The 23512-nt window shown below is 41.7% G+C and overlaps 1 protein-coding gene across 4 annotated transcripts in view; it reads left to right on the top strand.

Annotated features, from left to right (window-relative positions):
• LOC124275702 (lactadherin-like) overlaps nt 1-23512 on the top strand; it is a 112666-nt gene that overhangs the window by 77351 nt on the left and 11803 nt on the right. For 3 of the 4 annotated variants that reach the window (XM_046711338.1, XM_046711339.1, XM_046711337.1), the window contains 7 exons: nt 4457-4597; nt 10763-10935; nt 13348-13425; nt 15057-15201; nt 21243-21290; nt 22146-22388; nt 22796-22849. In XM_046711338.1, the coding sequence (XP_046567294.1) occupies nt 4457-4597; nt 10763-10935; nt 13348-13425; nt 15057-15201; nt 21243-21290; nt 22146-22388; nt 22796-22849 (882 nt within the window). The remainder of the gene's footprint in view (nt 1-4456; nt 4598-10762; nt 10936-13347; nt 13426-15056; nt 15202-21242; nt 21291-22145; nt 22389-22795; nt 22850-23512) is intronic. The other variant, XM_046711340.1, reaches the window with a different exon arrangement.

Below are 23512 nucleotides of genomic sequence, written 5' to 3'. Positions count from 1 at the left end.
AAAACGTGTTTTAATTTACGAATGTGTGCACAAGTTGAAAATCGAGTATTGTCAAATGCCATACCTTCACAACGCGACCCTACTTATACAACAGTAGAACGTACTGCGTAGGCTGAAAGAGCTTTACTAGTATATACCAAGTGCAATCTCTCGTGTTGACGCGGACTCGTAGTATATATGGGTGTTTGATCCTGAAAGCTTTACAAGTAGCATGCCTGCTCACAGAATGATTCTTCAGCCAACATCTGGTGGCGGGCGGCTTCAGCCAATGTTTTATCTCGGACCTTCTTGATCTATCTCATCGCTCAGCCTGAACAAAACACAATGTTAATTTGGAGTGATAATCCCTTGAATAATAGCCATGATTAAAGATGTTACCGCAGGTATGTATCTTTTACGCTGGCCCGACCCCCCGGGGAAGACAACAAATGTTTTTGGCCATTGTGAGGGTAGGTTTTCATTCCGAATTTACATATTTGGAATACGCAGGTTCTATTACGGTATTGTGTGTCTCGTACATTCTAGGGATAGACACCGACCAAGAATGGTCGTAGCAGTGCCAACCTTCCCCTTTTTTGTCATTTTGGACACTTTCTTTCAGTGAAGTTGATTCATGACCTTTCTCACCTTAAGGTGACCTCTGAACTATTGTGTATGCAGTGTATCAACATGAGAGTATGTAATATAAACCTTACGTCGTTAATCACACCCGGAACTACGTGATATCTGGACTGTTCGTGGGGGTGTCAGTTCCGCTGAACTGTGGATAATCCCAGCCACGTGAAAATATCATTTTGGCTTATCCGAAATGTGTTAAATATTCAGAGATTGGGACCGAAGGTTATTTAGCAGGAAATGTTGGAAATTATAGGAAAAGTCATATCATAGAGTAGAGTTTGTATAAATGTATAAATTGACACAACTCTAATACTAATGGTTTAAAATCAAAGAAGGGGACACAGCTAATTGAGAAAGGGCAGAGGGGTGCACAGTTCATTTTCACCCGTTTTCACGAGAGTGTCAGTGGTCAGTAATTATCTTTCAGGGAAACACACACACACACACACACACACACACACACACACACACACACACACACACACACACACACACACACACACACACACATCTCCTGGATCCGCCTATGCAAAGCCTTGTGCTCATTTGTCAGGAATAAAATATATTAATAGAATTATGCACATGACAAACCATGCATTGACCATATAAGCTGTGAGTAGGTACAATGCAGATACAATTCTGTCCATTCGCGAACATTTCGCGTAATGGCCGCGATCTGATCGCTTGACTAATAGCGTAAAATATCCGCACCACCGCGACAGCGTCGCGAAACGTTCGCGTCTCATTCGCTATCGACGGGACGTTTGTTTCGAGCAGTAGTGTATACTAAATGCCCCCTCGCCTCTAAGAACTGTCCAACTCAGCTATGCTCTTATATGATTGTATACATTTTCAATTTCACTTCCATATGACGGGACTGCTGTTTAATTACCCACCTCTTGCGAGTGCCTTTCCTTAACCACGTTTCAACACTTCAACCACAAATGCAAACGACATTAAACTTCAGATACACACACATTTCAAGACGATAAACGTTCGACGAAGCTACGCCCGGCACTTGTTAAAACTAAAATAGGTTATGTGAATATCTCAACTCGTTTATGTAAACACATAATCTACTCCAGCGGCATATTTCAAGAGCAGTGAGTGGAAATTGAAAAGTGGGATTTGAAACCCAGGGGATCATGAGACCATATGCCCGTCTAGTCAGTGAAAGGCCAACACGGTGATTGGTGTTTAATGGTCGCTGGAGATAGCATCATGATACGGGGTTAAATAGTTTAAGTTCTCTCGTTCTGGAACAAGGTAAGGCCACAGTTTGAACGTATTTGGAGAGGGTATTGAGTTTCTAGCAGTTTCTACATGATCGCATACCCAGACATTTCTTAAATGGTTTAAATAAATATACTTGAAACTCCATAGCCCTCACACTGTATGCGGAAGTGGGGACGCATTATTTTGATATCGCCGTTTGATGGTTGAGGCATGCGGGTTAAATAGGGCCTATAGACTCGCTTGTAGGGCATAATGCTAGCAAATCATTCTCCATATCATAAGTGCTCATAGATTTTCTCATACGCGGATTTTTTTCATGAGATAGGTAAACAATGTGTTGGCATGAGTTTGAAAAAATGGATAAGTGTTATATGTACTATAGACGACGACTTTATTTGCATGCCACAGTAACAGTACAATATCGGCCTGGGATTTAACATATTTATATATCAACAATAGCTTGCGGTTCCAAAGGAATGTTTGAAAACTTATGTTTAAGACCCTTGGCTTTTTATATATTTTTGGACTGATCTTCTAAACGAAACATTTTACTCGAATGGTGTACGAAATTGAAACAAACAACGTTATTCGATGGCGATATATTAGATACTGTATTATAGTTGCGTTCTAGGGCTAGTAATAGTCCCGCCGTAGACCCGGGTTCGATTCCCCACATGGGTACAATGTTTGAAGCCCATGTCTGGTGTTCCCCACCAAGATATTGCTGGAATATTGCTAAAGGCTGCGCAAAACTGAACTCACTCACTCACCCAGGTTGAGGGTAATGGCTTCTGTTGTTGTTTTCGTCGACACAGAATACCAGTGTTCGACTCAAGCAAATGTCTCTTATTAAACTGATGCATTCGGTCAACAGGCGGCTGATACCCAAGCTGAGTTATCTCCCCTTTTTTCACGGTCCCACGCTAGCAGTAACTCCAAGAATGCGGCCATTTAGATATAATAAAGAACGCCTTCCATCAAGATACCCCCTGCCTCTGCAGCAGTGGTCAAGATGTATATAGGGGATACTTACCTGTATGTTTTCCCAGGTAGACGAAGCGGGGCCATGCGTCATTGTCTGCCGTACAGGTGTATCGTTGTTAATTATACCTGTGCTTCATTCTTCCTGCGCAGGTTGACATTCTCGCGAGATGATGGATCTCGCGGGTTGTCGTTGTATCCGCGAGGTGAACAACCTGGACCTTGTCGTTAAGGAGAGTGTAACATGGAAATATTTGTCAAGGTTTCAAAACAATTTGTTTTTAGGGTAATAGTATTTCTCGTGAAAGAGATCAGCGGATCCAGTTAAAATGGCGGCCATCCCAAGTTGGTGAGGGGGTGGGGTGACGTGAAATGGGGTTAAACGTTGTGTTCAAGATTTTGGGACCTGCATGAACGTGTGTCTGTTCGTGCGTGTGCGTGTGCGTGTGCCTGTCTGCTTGTACTAGCTCGGTTTGATACACCATTCCACACAGTGTAACAAGGACTCCCACTCAGACACAATGCACAAATACAGAGCCAACTTCGATGCCTGAATGCAGAGATCGCCTCCGTGGTGTAGTGGTTAGAGCGTCCGCCCGGAGAGCGGAAGGTCGCGGGTTCGATCCCCGACCGCGTCATACCAAAAGACGTTAAAATATGGTACTTGTTGGTCCCTGCCTGGCGCTCGGCATTAATGGGTACAACAAGGACTGGTCGGCTCGGAGTCAGTATAATGTGTCTGAGTGGGGTATTCATGCTTCACTGCGGCATGGTATCTCAGTGGGCTAGCACTATAAAACCAGCTTAAGTCTGGGCTAGTACAAGCAGCCGCACATACACACACACACACGCATGCACGTCTTCATATGAGCGAAATATTCTCATGCACGACGTAAAACCAAATTTCACCTCACCACACCTCACCACACCACACCTCACCCAATCACACCTCACCCCACCTCACCCCACCCCACCTCACCTCACCTAAATGCAGAGCGCCAGGCAGGGCAACAACAAGTACCTTTAAACGTTTTCGTATGACACGGCCGGAGATTGAAGTCCGGACGAGTAAAAACAGCACCACATACGTGTATGCACGACCCTATAACAATATGAAACGTATAGTTAAACCCCACTTCACTGCACCTTTTTGTGACCAATATATCGAATATTATCGACATCCTTGATGATATTCGATATATCGGTCATAAAAGGGTGAATGTCATCGACATCCTTAACACCCGTGAAGATCCGGCTTAGAACTGATCTTCAGCAACCCATGCTTGTCGTAAGAGGCGACTTACGGGATCAGGTGGTCAGGCTCGCTGAATTGGTTGACGCATGACATCGTATCCTAATTACGTAGATCGATGCTCATGCTGTTGATCACTGGATTATCTGGCCCAGACTCGATTATTTACAGACCGCCGCCTTATACCTGGAATATTGCTGAGTGCGGCGACAAACAAACAACCTACCAACTTCCTTAACCCTAACCTACCAATCAGTATGTATCACTATCCTAGAATGCTATAGAATACTGGACCATTGTAAAATCATAGACTGTAAGATAGACAGATCTAAATTCAGACAGTATACTCTGACGCTTGATCTGTTACAGTGTGCAAGGAATCAATCGGTCTGCCACCTTACGGGAAGATAACCTCATCCTCCAGCCGGAAGTTTCGGAAGAAGAGCTCCTGCCAACCTGAGGATGGGAATATATTCAGCAAGAAGGCGTGGTGCGCCAAGCAGCAGAACGGTAAGCTGGAGGCAACAGACTCTTTAACGATAAACATGCACTACCCAATAACCCATAATGCTTAAATACCACGTTTCTGGAAGAGTCAAATAAATAAAGACAGGAATCGCGGTAACCCTTCACCGCCCCGATGATATTTGCAGTATCAACTCGCGAGAGAGTTTTATATCATAAAATAAATATGTGGTATTTTCCAGAATATTTTTTATCAAATGAATAGAAACTCACATTATATCAAACCGCCCCCGCAATAACTCGAAACGATGTTTCTTCTACTATATGGCGTTTTAACAAAGGGGACATTGTACTGTCAAAATGAAATGAAAATAATGACTGTTTAAATAGCATCCATATATAGCATGGCATTGCTTTATTACGTTCATTGTTAACCTGCCTTTAGCAGACAAGAATGTTAATTGTATAGGTTTTGTACCCATTTTATGCTTTCAAACTGATGTCGTTTTCGTCTCAAAGGAGACAATATGAAGCTATCATTCGCTTTTATGCTACTGCCTTCACCCCCAGTCGGTGAATGGAACCGTCCTGGATGAGGATGTTCCACACGGGATGACTCATCCTCGTTTGTTGGTCATGGTCTATATCTTAGTAGGGACCATTCACTAATCCGGTCCAAATCTTTCTATTACTTTCTAATACAAGTAATGTTTCTATTATTTGACTATTACTCATGTAGGCTCCTTACTGTTTTCGGAGTTCATTTTTTGAAGACTGAGTCTTAATCACCGCCCACCAATTACCTATCCATATCTTAATCAAGGTCCATATATTTTGTAGATTCGATTCCATATCTTACGAATCCATGTCTTATTTGGGGTCCATGTCATACCCATCCATACCATAATCACATATTTACGAGGTCTGTTTGTCATCTACAATCCTGGGTACAATGTGTGAAGCCCATTTCTGGTGTCCCCTGTCGTGATATTGCTGGAATAGTGCTAAAAGCGGCGTAAAACCATACTCACTCATCACATCTTTTCGAGGTATATTTGTCATCTACAATCCACATCTTCCATGAGCAATGTGGGTCATTCGTTCCTATTTTGAAGCTGTTCTGGTATCAGGTATCAGTTTAGATCATAAACCTAATAATGCGGCCGCCTATCATTGTCCAGCATCTCATATATTTACCTAGCATGCCCACTTATATTCCCCAAATATATTTAAATGGTTGGACAATTTCCACTTCACGAGATATTTGAAAGATGACGATGTAAGGACTAAAGGGGATCGTAACTCGAGACGTTACCCCCAATAAGAGTCACGGGAACAATGACACCTTGTCACCTATTGACGAAAATGAGCGATGAAAAATTGCCCAATGGCGCCCTCTCGTGGACACTCCTTAGTCTAAATTCATCTGTTGGGAACCATTGTCGCTACCTCATTCCAGAGGGTAAATAATTGAGAGGGATTACATTGTGAAAGGCTACGCGATGCTAGCTACACGGTGTATTGCCACATCACTGGTATAATCTACAAGGAGATCTACTTGGACCAATGTTATTACTACTTAAACAGGCTCCGAGTGTTGACTGTATCATAAACCTCCTCGGAAGCCAACTATTTTGAATTATGCTGTATTTTCATATAAGCTATTTCTATACAAAGAGTTAATAACCCGCCAATAAACTTGTTGGGAGACAACGTACACCTAGTTCAGAAATAGTTCTGCTATCATTCCCGAAATATTTCATGAAGATACTCCACGTAGCAAACGCGCATCATCCCCAGTAATCTTATATTCAAAGCAGGCGAAATAAATAATAAAAATAGAAACAATTAAGCTTACTGCGGAATTAAAAACCTGACTGAAAGAATCAAAGCTGTTATAAAACGACTCGCCCTCACACCTCTTAATCCTCCTTTGTTTACAGGGATTGTTTGAGATGTAACTTTGCGACACCTTTAACGCCTCGTATTGACATTTCTACTTTAGGGGCCTTGTTCCAGACACTTTCTTCTGACTCCACTGATACCCCCGCGATTAGGGCTAATATTTATTGGACCCACCAATCCCGTGTAAACTAACTTAATGCAATATAACATCCAAACATGTTTAACGTCTACTTGATGTGGAATACCAACACGTTTTACCGGTAGTGTTTTGTCAAATTCCAAAGCCTCCGACGAGATCTAGCTTCAGCGTGCTGTTGATGTATTCCCAGGTCGCGGCGTCATCATCGACGTACCCATCTTTCATCGCCGTCACAGCGTAATCCAATGTTATATGGTATCATAAACAGACAGGATCTTCATGTTAAACCAGCGTTGCCAGCGTTCTGGGGCAAACGCGTGTTTTCTGTTTAAATGTAAAGGTGTACTCAGTTACCTTGCTGAGAGTCGGCCAAGGCTGCCGCGTGGTCTCCGTCGACGTCCACGTTGTGGAATTTACTACGAGGTCTGATGCACGTTCTTGGAACTAGAGTAAACACTGGGTGATGCCAAAGTCTTGCAGTGTGAACGTGTTTGCCAAAGTTTCAAGTGTCAAGGTTCTAAATTGTATTGTATTGTATACATCTCAAAGGAGGTTGAAGAACACGCCCGATTCCTTCACGTTACTATGGTAATTTGTCATCCCTTGACAAGAATCAGGTGTGGTTTAACGTAGTTTGAGTGAAATATATAGGTTTGGATGTGTCAAGGCTGTTAATTGTATTGTATTTGTGTCCACGAGATCAACACGTTAGGGTTAGGTGTTAACACGAGAATCAAGTTCTGATTATAACAATGAGTGAGTGAGTTTAGTTTTACGCCTCACTCAGCAATATTCCAGCCTACTGGGTCAGACAATCCAGTGATCAACAGCATGAGCATCGATCTGCGTAATGGGGAACCGATGACATGTGTCAACCAAGTCAGCAAGCCTGATGTTGTTGAAGTTGTATGTCCTTTAAACTGTACTACAGCACAGCTGATATCTTTAACTAGAGAGATGTGTTTGGTAGTCAGAATGACATTTTAAAATAACATTTCATAAGAATAAGCAGATATATGGATGTAAGGTGTCTTCGTTCAATCTTCGCAGAGGGTTTCAGCGTTAAGTCTCCACGTCGAAGTCCTATGCTCGACACACACACCCCCACCCCCCAACCCCGTCTTTCAATACCCCCAATAATCATAGCTGCGTCGCTGCGCGTAAAGCAACTCTCAATCAGTCTCATCCACCACCCAGTGATGAGCCTAGTGGTCTAAGTGTTCGTTCGTCACGCCAAAGACCCGGGTTCGATTTCCCATTATCAGTTCAATTTTGAACCCTTTTTAGTATCCCTGAATTTGTGTAGAGGGTATGAAAAGCAGAATAAAATTCAACTCACTCACGAACTCCAGCACTTTGTTCTCATGGTATCAGTGACAGGTACAGACCTTCGATCCACCCAGAGCTACAGAAACAAATACTTTCACGAAACTGATATCTATGCTTTGTATTCATATGTCGTGGAGACCGCGACTTGTACGGATGATTCAGCGAAAACAGCCGAACAATCCCAACGAGAGGTGCCCATTGTTAAGTCAAGGCTCATGGTATACATGGTGGTAACGATAACCAAACCGCCAATACCAATGTTTTCCTACTCCCACAAACACATATTTACCACAAATGATCCATTTGCCTTTCAACTGATAAATTACACGGGTTTAGCATAGGTATATAAATATGAACAGAAGCACTTCATTTAATTCGACACACGGCTCGGCACTGCAAATATGCCTGGATATTTATTTACAATACACGCTGTTTGGTCACGCAGCAGTGATCAGAACATGATCAAATCCCTGGACTAGTCATTCGGGACATTTATCCAGATTAATTATGCGCAATTCCCCTGTGACCGTCTTTGTCGCCCTAATCTGGCATCTACTAAAGAGCTGAAAGCTCTGATAGTCGCTGCCGAGTACAGCTCCCACGCCCTTCGCTTCGAATGCCTGACATATTAAAAGTCAAAACTCTTTTATGCGCGATGTCAGCTTCCAATGTCACTATCATCCGCGAGCTCCTATATAGGCATTGTAACCACTTTGATATATTGGCCTCTCAGAGCTTGTTGCCAGTGCTTTTCTATAGATGGGATATCTGGAGAGTAGGCCTTAGTCACCGTAGAGTCCCGCTCTACTGCCCACCAATGCATCACCGTTGTTTACAGAAAGAAAGTGTGTCTCAGCCGTCTGTGGTATGCTGGGGATTTTAACGTAGATTCTAATCGCTACCTGTGTAAGGGGGGAGGGGGGAGTTTAGGAGAGAACGGGGGAGGGGTTATGTGTTGGGGTATTGAAAGAGTGAGTTCAGTTTTAGGCCGCTTTTAGCAATATTCCAGCAATATCACGTTGAGGGACACCAGAAATGGGCTTCACACATTGTACTCATGGTGGGAATCAAACCCGGGTCTTCGACGTGAGGAGTGAACGATTTAACCACTAGGCCACCCCACCTTCCCGATATTGAAAGAGGACTGTGACTGAGTTTGGTTGTGTTGAGAACCGCCGTTTTATAAATACCAAAGAAAATGCTTAGTTTGTAAACCTTGAAACACGTGTGAGCGTTGTTTTACGCCGTTTAGCACTGTTCATACAATCATGTGAAGAGATCATACACGGTCCTAGAACCCGGAATAGAACTAGTGACGATCGAACGCTTTGACCTCTAGGCCACCCCTCCGATATAGTTGCTAGCGAAGGTCAACGAGGTTGCACGCCAGACCCTGCATGCAGAAATGCAGAGTGCATGAGCACCGAGCAACACATCAAACAATGTAAATGTGTGGATAGCGAGCACACCTAGGTGAGCTTAACCTTTTGTCCGCTATGAATGTAAATGCAGCAATCTCGTTGTCTTTAGTCGGCCGCGACTTCCATCAACCTACCAAAGAACAATAGCGTCATTGTTGCATGTTCCATCATGCTCTGCGGCACCAACTTCGTCCTCCGTGGCATGTTGGGCGTGTCTCCTCGCCGACAGGTCTCACACTTCAACCACGTTGATCCGCCATTATTACATCGTACTTCCCGCATGACTGAGTTTGCAACGCGTGTTTTTATCGCAACTTGACAACATGAATACCAAACATCTCGCATTTTCCAACCTGGATTAACCCGCGAGCTCTCAGTGTTGAAATATGTTACAGTAACCACAATATGCACACGCTTGTGTTATTTTGACACTGTTTATTTAATCAGTTTAAAACTATGTGTTGTATCGAAAATATTATTTAAAATGGCCACCGGGCTTTAAGCGTTTAATGGTGGGACTGTCCTTCCTGTGATTTTATTGCTCCGAGATTGGGACAAGAGTCATCATTTATGACCCCTGTGTCTTGAGAGGATATGGGCTACAACCCTACACGACATCAACGCCTGTCAGGAGTCGTGTACCCAGTCGCCGTCCCCGGAGACGTGGTGATAGATGTATGCGTGAGCTTCCTTCATGGGCTCGACCGCTCCTATCCCACACACACACAAACCACCACCACCACACACACACACACACACACACACACACACACACACACACACACACACACACACACACACACACACACACACACCCTGCCGCTTGCATACGTTTCCCATCTATAACGCTCTAAATTGTCTTGGTTGAACAGTTGATCACTTGTATTTTAAACCACTGCTTTACAAAGTCAAAAAATCACTCGGGTATATTCGTTTTGAGTGAGTGAGTTACACAACTCATAGACTATACTTCGGTTGCAATAATGTTACAGCTATATGACGGCAGCCTGTAAATGATCTGGACTAGACAACCTAGTGACTGACATCATGAGCATCGATCCTACAATGGGGGTTGATTGGCATCAACCATGTCAGCGAACATGACCACCCGATCCCCTTTCACGATAAGCATGGGTTGATGAAGACCATTTCTAACCCGGATGTTTACAGGCACCATATTGCACTCACGAAGAATTAAATGAGTGGAGTTACGCTATGCCCTGAGTACATTTTCTATCACAACGTCCTATCTGTTGTCTGGTGCAAGTTGGTGCACCAATGGTGGATAGCATGAGTACATATCCACATTAAACTCACTGAAACATCAAGTAGCATTCATCCAACACAATTGCTTCCATGGTTGCATCAGAACCGAACACATCATCAACCTAATCACACGCGTCTTGTTCGTTTCAGACAAACAATGGATTCAACTGGACGTCGGTCCTCCGACCTTGGTAACAGGGGTCATCACCAAGGGAAGGGGAGACACGAAGAGGAGTCACTGGGTAGAAAGGTTTAAGGTCTCCTACAGCAACGACACAACGGTGTGGTACTTCTACAAAGACGCTGACCACCTCGACCCTAAGGTAGGAGGAATTACGTGAATTTGAACTGAGACTTTGAGTGTTGAGTGATCCACGGTATGAAAAAGTGAAATGATTGTGTTTTCTACTCAACTATCATACGGATGTAGTGTTTCTTTATAACCCTTATGTGTGATCCTTTTGAAAAGACATCTATTCTGTCCTGTTAACGTTTCAATTAGCAGATATTTTCGATCTGATCCTTCTGTTTCTCAAGGTCAAAACTTGAACTAGTTCTTTTACTTAGACTCTTCAATAATGACGTCATTGCAATACCATATCATTGCCCAACACAAGCCATCTTTCTAAGTCAGGCAAGTTTATTCTTCCCAGGAGTTGAACCGTCACCTCATTGCCAGATTTAAGTTATTATGTTGGTTTACAATGAAGATTAACTTTTGGGACGTCTCGCGAAGACCACTTTAAAATATGCAGACAGCTGCTTTTCTATGTTGACATTTCAGAATCAGCTTGCTCAACAAATTTGTCATGGTAATGAAAAAGAAATATTGACATACTGATGAATCAAACTGAAATAAATGTAATTTTAAATTTAAATACTGGCGAAGTAGATTTCATATTTAGCCACTGAACGGCTATTTTGCACCGTCGTGTGTCCAGCAATAAGTTCATCCCCAGTATCGTCATATCATAGTGGTTCTCGAGAACATGCACCAGTACAAGTGGTCACCGATTCAAGGTATTAGTGTTGGTGTCAGAGACCCCGCCCCGCCACCCAGCCCTCCTGTTAAACTGTATGGAAACCTGATCCATGTACACACAGTCGTGTTTCTTTCCGAGTACTCGCTGTTTACACTGTACGTATAGAGACGTACACATGGCCATAGACCCAGGTCAATACAACGGGTCATACGACGTGATCAGTCCACTATACTGACCCTCATTTCGCCAATAACGACAATAGCCATGTCCTTAGAGCCAATTAACTGAACTTATTCCTGAGGTTGAATTTCCCCAAGGTGATAGATACTATTCATTAGATCCAATGGGAGTTCCTAGCTTGAACACAAGGCACTAATTTCTGTGTACGGCGATTCGTGGCATTGATAACTCACGCAATGCTGTAACAGGCCGGTTTTCCATCAAAATCATATGTTTGTATGTCTTTGGTACAACGTATACGGACGCCACTATATTACTATGATATGCCGTTAGGCAAATACCACCGATCGCGGTTAAAACATATGCTTCAGTTCATTGTGCTACGCCTCTAAGGCTACCTGCTCCTTTCAAAAGAGGCGTTCTTCTTGCACCTCATGACATGTTTGAGCTAAGTGAAACACTTCTTTACCTATTTGTTAAAGCAAATATTGAATTAGCAAGATGAAATTTAAAAAAAATATTTCAGAATTTTTGTAATGTCACTGAGATATAATGTGTTTTTATCAAGAGGTTATTTGCAAACTCGACAATTTCACTTAAGCCCTAGACGCAATAGCGTATGTCATGCTTTGTGACTGCGAATACAACAAAGTTGTCACTTTCTTTACAGAATGTGTTTATATTATTCATCTGTCTATATGTTTGTTATTAACATGACATTCCCCGACAGACCGCCACAAATATATTCCATGTCATATATTCTTTTCTTTCCATTCTCTAACCTCCGTTTCAGTTCCATTACAGCGTTGTGCAGCTATAGCGAGCCAATTCAGTATACTATCCACTGACGACTAAACACAGGTTACTTTAAGAGTAGAGCTTCTGATGACGACACGCATTATGTAGACAGCACGAGCTTAACCTGAACAAATTCTGTAGGAGTCATACCTATCGCCACATAGAATACTTGCCACTGCTTAAATAAACCAATAATCTATTTCTTTCAGAGTCCATTGGGTGGGTGGGGTCACGTGATGGAAGTGCGTGAATGTGCGAGAAAACGTGTGATGAAGTTACATTATGTAGACATTATTTTAATCTTAGTCACCATCATCCATCATCATTATCATCACGACGTCATCGAATTCTTCTACATGCCTTATTAGGTAGATTATTAACCCAATTTGCCATCTTGGAATCCACTAAAGCCTGTAGGCGCTCCTCCATTTTCTAAAACACTCAAGACTAGTGTTTGAAAGTGTGTGACTGCGCATGCCTGAACCAAGTTAAGAATGTAGCGTCCCAATGCTTTTCCAGGTTTTTAACCAAACTTACTTCAACACAAACAGTTTTGTTCACCATCGCCCGGATGTACTCTTCCAGCTAGGATTACCTCCCTTTTCGTAGTGTCCAGGTTCCCGACAATTGGTGTGCCACCGGAAGTACTGTGTACGTCTACCGGAAGTACTGAGTACGTCCCACCGGAAGTACCAGTGTACGTGCCGTCGAGGAGGATTATGCAACTACTACTACTTCTTCCGTGATTAACCGCTCTCAACCTTCATTTTGTAGAGTCGATGGTTGTGGAGTCCACCGTCTAATACATCTACTTCGCATTTAATCCCTGACAAATACTCGGAGGAAGGCCTGGTAAGCACTAACTAAGGGGCCCGGTGTGAACCGATACCCGACATCCTGGCCTCTCGTTGTGGCTAAAACGGGCTTCCGTACAATGATTTCAACAGTAACAAACTTGTTTACATTAACTGTAACACTGTTATAAATCAAATGCATCAAGAGGCGTAACTTGAGTAACAGAAGATCATGCAGGTCTTGTAAATAAATGGCAAAGCCATGTTGTTCTTTGTACGTTTTATACTTCATTCTTTATGACAAGCGTAGGATACTTTGCGACATTTTTAAAGCTAAAAATATTCCTTTTTTTGACAATAGTTATAGCGATAGCTAGTCGTGTTTTCCGTGGAATGGTATCTCGTGGGCATGTTCGTGGCATGGTTTATATGTCTTGTAGTGAACTCCAATCTATTTTTAGATATGCATCGTGTATGGCAACACACTTCGGCCAAAATTTCAAAAAGTGTCCATTTTCGTTTTATCTTCACGATCTCTTTAACAAGTGCATGATCAGGATTCTGTGTATTTGGAACGAGGATAAGGAGTGTTTAACTATTTTTTTTTCACTTATATTTTTCATTTGTTTACTGTTTTACAAATTCGTAGGTCGTACAGAGAACGAAGCCAGGATGTGACGTGGGTGGCCTGTGTTACGCTTAACGTACTCTTGATGTTGTTGATCTAAAAGCCTGCTCTTTCTGATGTAACGAGCTTTCTTAATTGAGTTATGCATTAAGATATTAATTACTTTGAATGAAATACCTTTTATTATAATCTGCTTGTTTTCTGCATTGAGTCTTTCTACGTCAATGCCATTTGACATAAAATATGCATGTTGTATTGCAAACAGCACCATCTTCACTTTTAATAGTTTGATGTTATGCATGTGTGCCTTGATTTAATAGCATGAGTTGATTTCATCTGAATACTCATTGCATGTTGTTCTCTCCACCCTGAAGAGCGCTTTCAGATGTTTGAACAGAGTTATCTCCCTTTTAAGCGTGTGATATTTACATCAAAACAAGAAGTTTATTTATAATGTTCACTGGCCTATATCAAACAAGCTTTGATACAGGTTAGTGGGCAATTCAGGAAGATGTGCTTCATTTTAAATGCAAAAATGTGCAAAAAGTTCATTTTTATAACTGTTCAGTTTATCAAGGGAGATAACTCTAACAATGCGTCTGACTCTTATTCTTCAGACTCTATCACTTCCACTGATCACTCACGAAACACTTTCACATTAACGAGCTAACGTTTTCACTCACTTGTAAAATGCATGCATGCAGCCCACTTATTTGAATTAACACCTCTGTACTCAACACAACACAACAGATCGGACTGACTGCAAGCCTCCATCCCAGCACACATCACAACCCACAACCCCCTGCGGCACGTGACTGTCCACGTGATTTCCTGCTCTTCCTGTTCCCCCCACCACCACACGTTTGTCACCCCCCTGGCACCATCGTCATGAGTCGTGGGTCGGTGTCCGCGGCATGTGGTGATGTCACCCGTAGGCATGGCTAGCCAGGATGTAGATGGCGCACCTTCACGACAGCGTAGGTCACGTAGTGACGTCACCATTTCATGTGTAGTAGCCTCGAAGCTTGTCATAAAAGTTGATCTGTTTTGCTTTTAAACAGCTGTTTGGGGGCAACTCTGACAAAAACACAGACAGGACTCACTTCCTCAACTCGCCGTTCGTGTCCCGGTTTGTGAGGTTCCATCCAATGGAATGGCACGGGAAGATCAGTATGAGAGTTGGCCTCCTTGGCTGCCCATACACAGGTGAGTTGTCCCTTGGGGGATCCCGATTGGTTATCAAGGGTCAGATGGCGGTGTCTGCGAATCTAAGTGATGAAAACATTTCTTTGTGGTTAGTAGTCTTGTTGCAATTTGTTTTTACTCAATCGATTAAACTCAACGCCTGAAATGATGTCTAAAATGTATTACCTGATTCAGATCAAATATGAACAAAATTTGAAAGGTTGCCTGGTCAGTATCGATAAGTACCAGACTGATGTCTGATATGGCCAGATCGTAGGGGTTGGTATTGCAGAGAAGTTTTATATTGCGATATATTGCGATGCGAAATCATGTATTGCGATATGTATTGCAATATATTGTATGAAGTATTTTTAAACAAGAAACTACTTATAATCGAGTTAATTCTTGATTTATAGAGCAAACACACAACCAAATCACTAGGTTTGATTAAGCTTTAATAACAACATTTAATCCTGATAAAATAAAAATATGAATAATATTTGGCACAAATGAAACAAGGACATATCCGAAGATTTCTGTGTGCTACGAAGTTTTCCGAATGCAAGTCAAAATACCGGTTTTCGATCAGCGTATCGCAATACGTATCGTTTTCATGTCTGAACCGGTAAATACCGGTAAGCCGGTTATATTGCGCAGCCCTACAAGATCGAAACAAAAGTTTCCAGATTCTTGTAAGGCATGGCAAGTCGGTATCAGACACGTCAAGACCAATAACAAATCAGACACATGACGTCCAGTTACAGATCAGATTAGTTTCAGACAATCCAACAACAGATTCGTATCAGACACGATTAGTCCAGTAACAGATTCGTATCAGACAACAATTTGAGGAGTCCAGAATCTGATCATTATCAGACATTACAAATCCAGTATCAGTTCAGACCCTGCCTGTCACCCNGAATCGATCATAAGCGGGAATATCAGTTATCAACGTTATTGACGTTAAATCCAAACAAAACGCCGCACATTATCAATGAACAGTTACTACCAGTTAACAAATACCATCTGGAGTCTGGTGCCCGTCTCCGTAGCGTTGAACCTACATCTCTGCGTTCATATCCGATACACCCGTGAATATCCGGGTTAAAATCTTCAGCAACCAATGCTTGTCGTAAGGGGCGATTAGCGGAATCGGGTGGTCAGGCTCATTGACTTGGTTGACACATGTCACTGTATCCAAATTGCGTAGATCGATGCTCATGCTGTTGATTACTGGATTATCAACTCCGGGATTTTTTTACAGACCGCCGCCATATGGCTGGAATATTGGTGAGCGCGGCGGCGTTAAGCAAAAACCCAGACGAAACAAAAAGTAGTTAAAGGCATGAAAAACAAACTGTTTTGTTGTAAGAAATATGGATTGTCAAGTGCATATGTCTCCATGTCACTCACCCGGTGCCAGTGTCACGGGTCACGCTATATACACATGTCACTGTATCCCAGTTGCGTAGATCGATGCTCATGCTCTTGTTCACTGGATTGTCTGGTCCAGACTCGATTATCTACAGACCGCCGCCATATAGCTGGAACATTGCTGAGTGCGGCGTTAAACGGCAAACACACAATCATATCCGACGTAGCCAAGAACCTGAGAGTATTGCCAGGATTAAACCTACACGAGACAAATAAAATGTCACAAGACATCATTGTCCCTGACGGTTTTTTCACAAGTTTCAAAACAACCACAATCAGGGCCAAAAACATTTAAACTTCGCGAACCTCCATAATTAACTTTGAATGACCAAAATATAAATCAATTTAATATCAGATCTAAATAAAGACATCATAAACTATACAAGCTTTTGGTTTGATATGTTTTTATTTGACACCAAACTCTCCTAGGGTCTATATTTTGACACACGTAGGCCTTTCATCCGTACAAAATGGCCGACCTTGCCGGGTCAGATCCAAGATGGCCGACGCTTGTGGGAAGGGTGGACTCGGGTTGGTCGACATATTTACCCATCATATTAAGGAGAGTGTCAGACACATGCTGTCATGAGTTTTCTCGTATACATTCAACACCACGCCAAGCGTGTCAACTACATTAAGACGTCGCAATGAAACACACAAACGTTGCAAAAAATATTAACAAAAAACATTCAAGTCATGCGCTTAAATCATCCCTTTGTTCAAAAGCCATTGTTCCAATTTTACACATATTTGATACAAGCACCCTTCAACTAAGCCAAAACACCCCACTTGCTGATGTCTTTGTGTCAACGGTCATTTTACGTGTATTTTATTTTTGCTAAATCATCTCAAATTTTTGAAAAAGTTTAAGCCAAGTACACATTTTATGTGAACCGTGACCCCTGTCAGAGAGTTATGTCAAGACCTAGGCCCTTTTGACAAACTTAATCCCTTAATTGGCGGGATTAGCGAGTTAGAAACACAACGATCAGCCTCATAATAGCCCCTAAGCTTCAGTAATAAATGGGTAAAGCTAACTCATTGTCTACTGAAACAGATTGTTGAGGAACGTCGCTCGAGTGTTTTGTATGTGCCTGACATTCCTTTCACCTCCCCACTGACATTCCTTTCACCTCCCCACTCAAAGAGAAATGGGCTAAAAGCAAAACGGAAAAAAGAAGATGTACGTTCTTATAAAGCCATACCTGTGTATAATTGATCAGAATATCAACCTTGGAAGGTATTACACTACAGCGAAACGATAGCGCGCAATACCCTGCCTTTTATCATTTCCTTAATGAAATTTACATAGCGAACTGAGTAAATAAAAAGAAAGTATAACGAGCTTGGTTTTCTGGGTAACTGAAATTCTAAAGAAATATAGATTTGACTAAACAATCACTCGTCCCTGCTCTTGTTTGTGAACAGTAGACTGTGACTTGGTACTTTTTGTAAAATATATAAGAAAACGTGGATATGAAATGATTTTGCAACCGTATGTCCCCTACTATGTTTGAAATTTTGGGCCAAGAATGCAAATTATTTATTTGAAAGAATCACATGTCAGAAGATTTTTTTTAAAATTTTAAATGTTCTAAATAAAGGGATATTTAATAGAGCAGGTAGAAAAAAGACTTAGAGCTTTTGATAATGACTTAGAGACAGTACAATTCACCTCAAGTAATATAACATTGCTAATGTTGATATTTACTATTGAAAATGAAACACTTGATAAAACCAACAACGGGGTATTGTTTGTTCTTGTTTGTTTTTATTTTTGTTGTGTGTTGTAGTTTTTTTAAATTTCAGTATATTGCTACATGTAACTGTGTAGGTTAAAGAATAATTTAAAAAGCATTTTAAATACTTTTCGTGTCATTATGTAAGGTGCAATGTTACGTGTGGACATTTCACAGACTAAACTGACGTTCAAAAGAAAGTATACACTCATGTTTACGGGCTGAAAATGAAACAAACGAGACATTGCTACACCGGTATTCAACAGGGATGTTTGAGTACGGTCATCGCAACATTTTGAAGTGTTTAGACGGCTGTGTTTAGCCTTGTTACGTTTTCATAACGTTGGCTTTATCCAACGGTTATTGTCGGTTTTTAGTTTACCAACCTGTGGAAGCAATAGTGATACAAATATCTCACCAACCACCTCTTGTAACTGTTACGTTATTGTCTATTTCACAATATATAGTACTTAAACGGTGAATACTCGCGTTATGAATACTCACGCTAGTTGTAATATACTACTCACAGGGGATGTGGGGTAGCTCAGTGGTTAAAGCGTTTGCTCGTCACGCCGAAGACCCGGGTTCGATTCCCCACATGGGTACAATGTGTGAAGCCCATTTCTGGTCTCCCCCGCCGTGATATTGCTGGAATATTGCTAAAAGCGGCGTAAAACCATACTCACTCACTCACTCACTACTACTCACACTTTGCTAAGGATCACAAAAATTCACAACTTTACTTAAACGTAGATTTATAATTTGAAATTGTATCCATTTAAAACTGGATAAATAATAATATAGTAACATCTCTTTAGGCAAACAGTCATTTTAATCTAACCTTATGCACCTGATACATGAGTAACCGTGAATCTTTTTTTCATGACACCAATCAACCATTTTGCAAATCATGGAACGAGTCATTGATAAGTACACAACACCTGTCAATAGCAGGTATGGGATCCACAAGATGCAATGACATACTGAAACCTAGGGTCCATGCTTACAATAAGCTTATATATTTAAACCAAATTTGACCACACATAATAGTTTTCTGTTGAATCCATGATTTGATCTTTAGCAAAGTGTGAATAGTATATTTTCCTTACAACAAGTTGTTATTATCCGATCTTTCCCGACTGATACTACCTTCCTCGAACTACTTCTCGTTTGTGTTGTCCCGGGTACGACTGAGAGTTGGATTACTCAATATAAACAAGTCTTAGGGGAATAGCATATCCCGTTTCTCGCTATCGCGTTATCAGAGGTATCTGCTGACGTACTTAAGGTTCGTTTGGTATTTTTTTCATTTCGCATTCTTTATTATCATACCGCTCAAATTTCAAAATTGAAGTTACTTCACTGAAATTATATTGAAAGTATGTCTGATGAAGGAATGCCGTATATTGATCTTTCAGCTTGAATATTTTGATTATGCATTTTATGAATATTATGTTTAATATTTTCATAACATAACCGTGTTGTCGTTTCGTCTGTGGTATTCATATCGAAACCTTTCTACCATGTTTTTCTAGTTATATTTGGTGGTCCACCCTCAATAAATTCCGTTCTGAGAGCTGAATAGCATGTATTAAACCGCCATGCGATAGAACTTCCAGCGCGTTCTATATCAACTGGGAATCGATCATTGTCAGACTGCCACTTACATTCGTCAAACATCGGTAATCCCCGCCAATCTCCGGGCATTTCACGCACTTGAACTGGCTCTAAGATTTCAAACATTTACGTAATCTGATCCTACTTTGATATCACAAGTAATCCTGATATTTGCTAGTTTGATATATGTGTCGACACCGGACTGTCAATCACATGAAGGCGTTAGCAGATTTAGCGTTTGAAGGATTAAATTGCCATTTTAAGCATACAGTATAGCATGTATAATAAAACTGTTGGTGTCCTGGTTACTTCAGCGTGGAAAGTAAGTGGCCACCTGTTTATTTATTATCTTTAAAATCAAATTCTCAAAATTAAATAAATGGCAAATGAACATTGTCTTTGAAATCCTATTACACTTGTGTAATAATCTCAAGTGTTTTACAAGCGCTTTCTAAAAAAACATGGCTTTTAACAGCTTCAGTGGGCGAATGCTTAATTGACATATGCTACAAAACTGTCAAATTGAGTAGTGTTTCATGACTTAGGTGTGAGTGAAATATGCCTGGTATTACCGACATTCTGGTTAACTACCTGATTGTCGTAAGATAACTCTGATTGTCGTAAGATAACTGATTGTCGTAAGATAACTCTGATTGTCGTAAGATAACTGATTGTCGTAAGATAACTCTGATTGTCGTAAGATAACTCTGATTGTCGTAAGATAACTCTGATTGTCGTAAGATAACTCTGATTGTCGTAAGATAATTTGATTGTCGTAAGATAACTCTGATTGTCGTAAGATAACTCTGATTGTCGTAAGATAACTCTGATTGTCGTAAGATAACTCTGATTGTCGTAAGATAACTCTGATTGTCGTAAGATAACTCTGATAATCGTAAGATAACTCTGATTGTCGTAAGATAACTCTGATTGTCGTAAGATAACTGATTGTCGTAAGAGCGACTAACGGGATCGGGTGGTCAGACTGGCTGACTTGTTTGATGCTTGTCATAGTTTCCCAACGGCGTAGATCGACGCTCATTATGTCAATCACTGGATTGTCTGACCCAGACTTGATTATTTACAGACCGACGTCGTGTAGCAGGATTGTATTTCCGAGTGTGACGTTTACAACAAAGTTAACACATCACTTAGGAACCGACACTTTAGATACTGTATAACTCACCATTCACTGTTCTATATAGAATAACATTGTCTTATAGGCTGTAGACGTGACGTAAAACGTTCTAATGGAGTTTGTTTTCATCACAGGGGTATGCAGCAGCGGTTTTATGAGAATTAATGACGACACACCCTGCGGTAAGTATTACGTCTTGACAAAAGAAACATATCTGTATATAATTCAATACATAGTAGCCCAGTGGTTCGTGCGTTCGTCCGCCGCGCTGATAGTCCGAGTTTAGTACCACATGGTCTCACCGCGTTCAACTTGGATCAAAATATTCCCCAAGCACACGTATGAATGAATACCTTATTGTTGTAGGGGTCATATCATGTCCCGTCACTACCCTATGAACACCCTCTTTGTTATATGATAGGGGACAATAAAGTCCCCCTACCACCCATATGAACACCCTCAGACTCGATTATTTACAGACCGCATCCATATAGCTTGAATATTGCAGAGTGCGGCGCAAAACAAAACTCAGTCACTCTCTCTTTGTTATAAGGGAGAAAACAGGCTCCCACGTACCAATATGAAAAGCGCCCTTCTTGCAAGGCCCATAGCATGCACCCAGCGCCCCATGTTAAACCCGTTTGTGACTGGAAGATCGGGTGCTAAGATCGGTGGCCTTGTTGGTGATGTGTCCTTCGTGGTTTGACGGCGTGCGCTGTGCTCATACTATCAACCACGAGTTTGCCCTACCCATTATTACAAACCGAGAAGGAATGCCGCGTAAATTCACATTCACACACCACGCCCATTCTTTGTTCTCGGTGCCCTCATCTATTGACTGGGATAAAATCAGAGGCGTTCAAAGATTTGCTGCAAGAACAAAATTATAGTTTGCCGTGCATGTATTCATTCAAAAGACTTGTTGATGTAATTTTTTGCAAAGGAATCTGGGGTTCGCTGATAACACTTCGCAAACTGTTTTGGCCATTTATGTGAAAAATAAAATCCAGCTTTAACTGAACATTCCTTTTTTTCAGTTGAGAACCTTGCCTTCAAGAAGGAATCCTGGATCAACAGCAAACGTCATTACAAACGTCACATCCGGAACCAGGTCGCGGAAGGTCACGCGTCACGTGCGGTGGACGGTAACCTTGACATTAACTTCCAGAGCTGCACCATCCTTGACAACCTGTATGGCGACAACCCCGTGTGGACCGTTGACCTTGGAAACAAACAAGCGGTGGCTGGAGTCATTATCTACACGTGGCAAGGACGAAAAGGTCAGTTGCCAAATTGTGTCGTCACCGTGACCTTACCCTGACTTTATGCCTGCTGAGTCTTTTATTTCGATACCCGTGAAGGTCCGGGTTAGAATTTATCTTCAGTAATCCATGCTTGTCGTAAGAGGCGACTAACAGGATCGGGTGGTCAGGCTCGTTGGCTTGGTTGACACATCGTATCAATTACGTTGATCGATGCTCATGATGTTGATCACTGGATTGTCTGGTCCAGATTCGATTATTTACAGACTGCCACCATAAAGATTTTTTTCTAAACCGATGACGCACAAACCGTTTATCCCCTATCAAGACTTGATTTTCCATTTTATTACGAATTTATCAAGAAGACACGTATTTTTATTAATTGTCAATAATTTTGGTAATGGTGTTTATTTGTTTATTTTCAGCACTTGAAAAACGGATAGCTAGTGGGGATCCACTGTTTACGAACCATAAAGGAGGTAAGAGTGACACGTAGTTAAGACTTGATACTTCTGTAGTAGTTATAGGTACCCGAGAAGATCCGGGTTAGAATTGGTCTTCAGAAACCCATGCTTTTCGTAAGCGACGACTAACGGGATCAGGTGGTCAGGCTCACGGACTTGGTTGACACATGTCATCGTAATTCAATTACGTAGATCAATGCTCATGCTGTTGATCACTGGATTATCAACTCCGGGGTTTTTACAGACCGCCGCCATATGGCTGGAATATTGGTGAGCGTGGCGGCGTTATGCAAAAAACAAACAAACAAACGGTAGTTAAAGGCATGAAAAACAAACTGTTTGTTGTAACAAATTTGGATTGTCAAGTGCATATGTCTCCATGTCGCCCTCCCGGTGACAGTGTCAGGGGTCACGCTACATACACAGGTCTGTTTTCGCGACAAGTTTCAAAATGTGTATCTTTACCTCTTGACACATTCCGATAGAGCGAGAGTCAACATGCTCCACCCCTCACCCACGCTCGCACTCCCCCTAACCCCCTCCCCACCCCTTCCGTACACTCCTTCCGTACACTCCTTACCATCTGGCTGCTATATATTGCTTTCATAAGGAGTATTCTCCAACACATGCTGTTGGTTTTACGTCTATCTTCAGGGAGCCCTGTATGATTCTACCTTG

Source organism: Haliotis rubra, unplaced genomic scaffold (assembly GCF_003918875.1).
Source record: "Haliotis rubra isolate DU_JTF1 unplaced genomic scaffold, ASM391887v1 Scf201, whole genome shotgun sequence".
Lineage (NCBI taxonomy): Eukaryota > Metazoa > Mollusca > Gastropoda > Lepetellida > Haliotidae > Haliotis > Haliotis rubra.
Note: the sequence above shows the minus strand (reverse complement) of the source record. Positions and strands in the feature narration are given on the sequence as shown.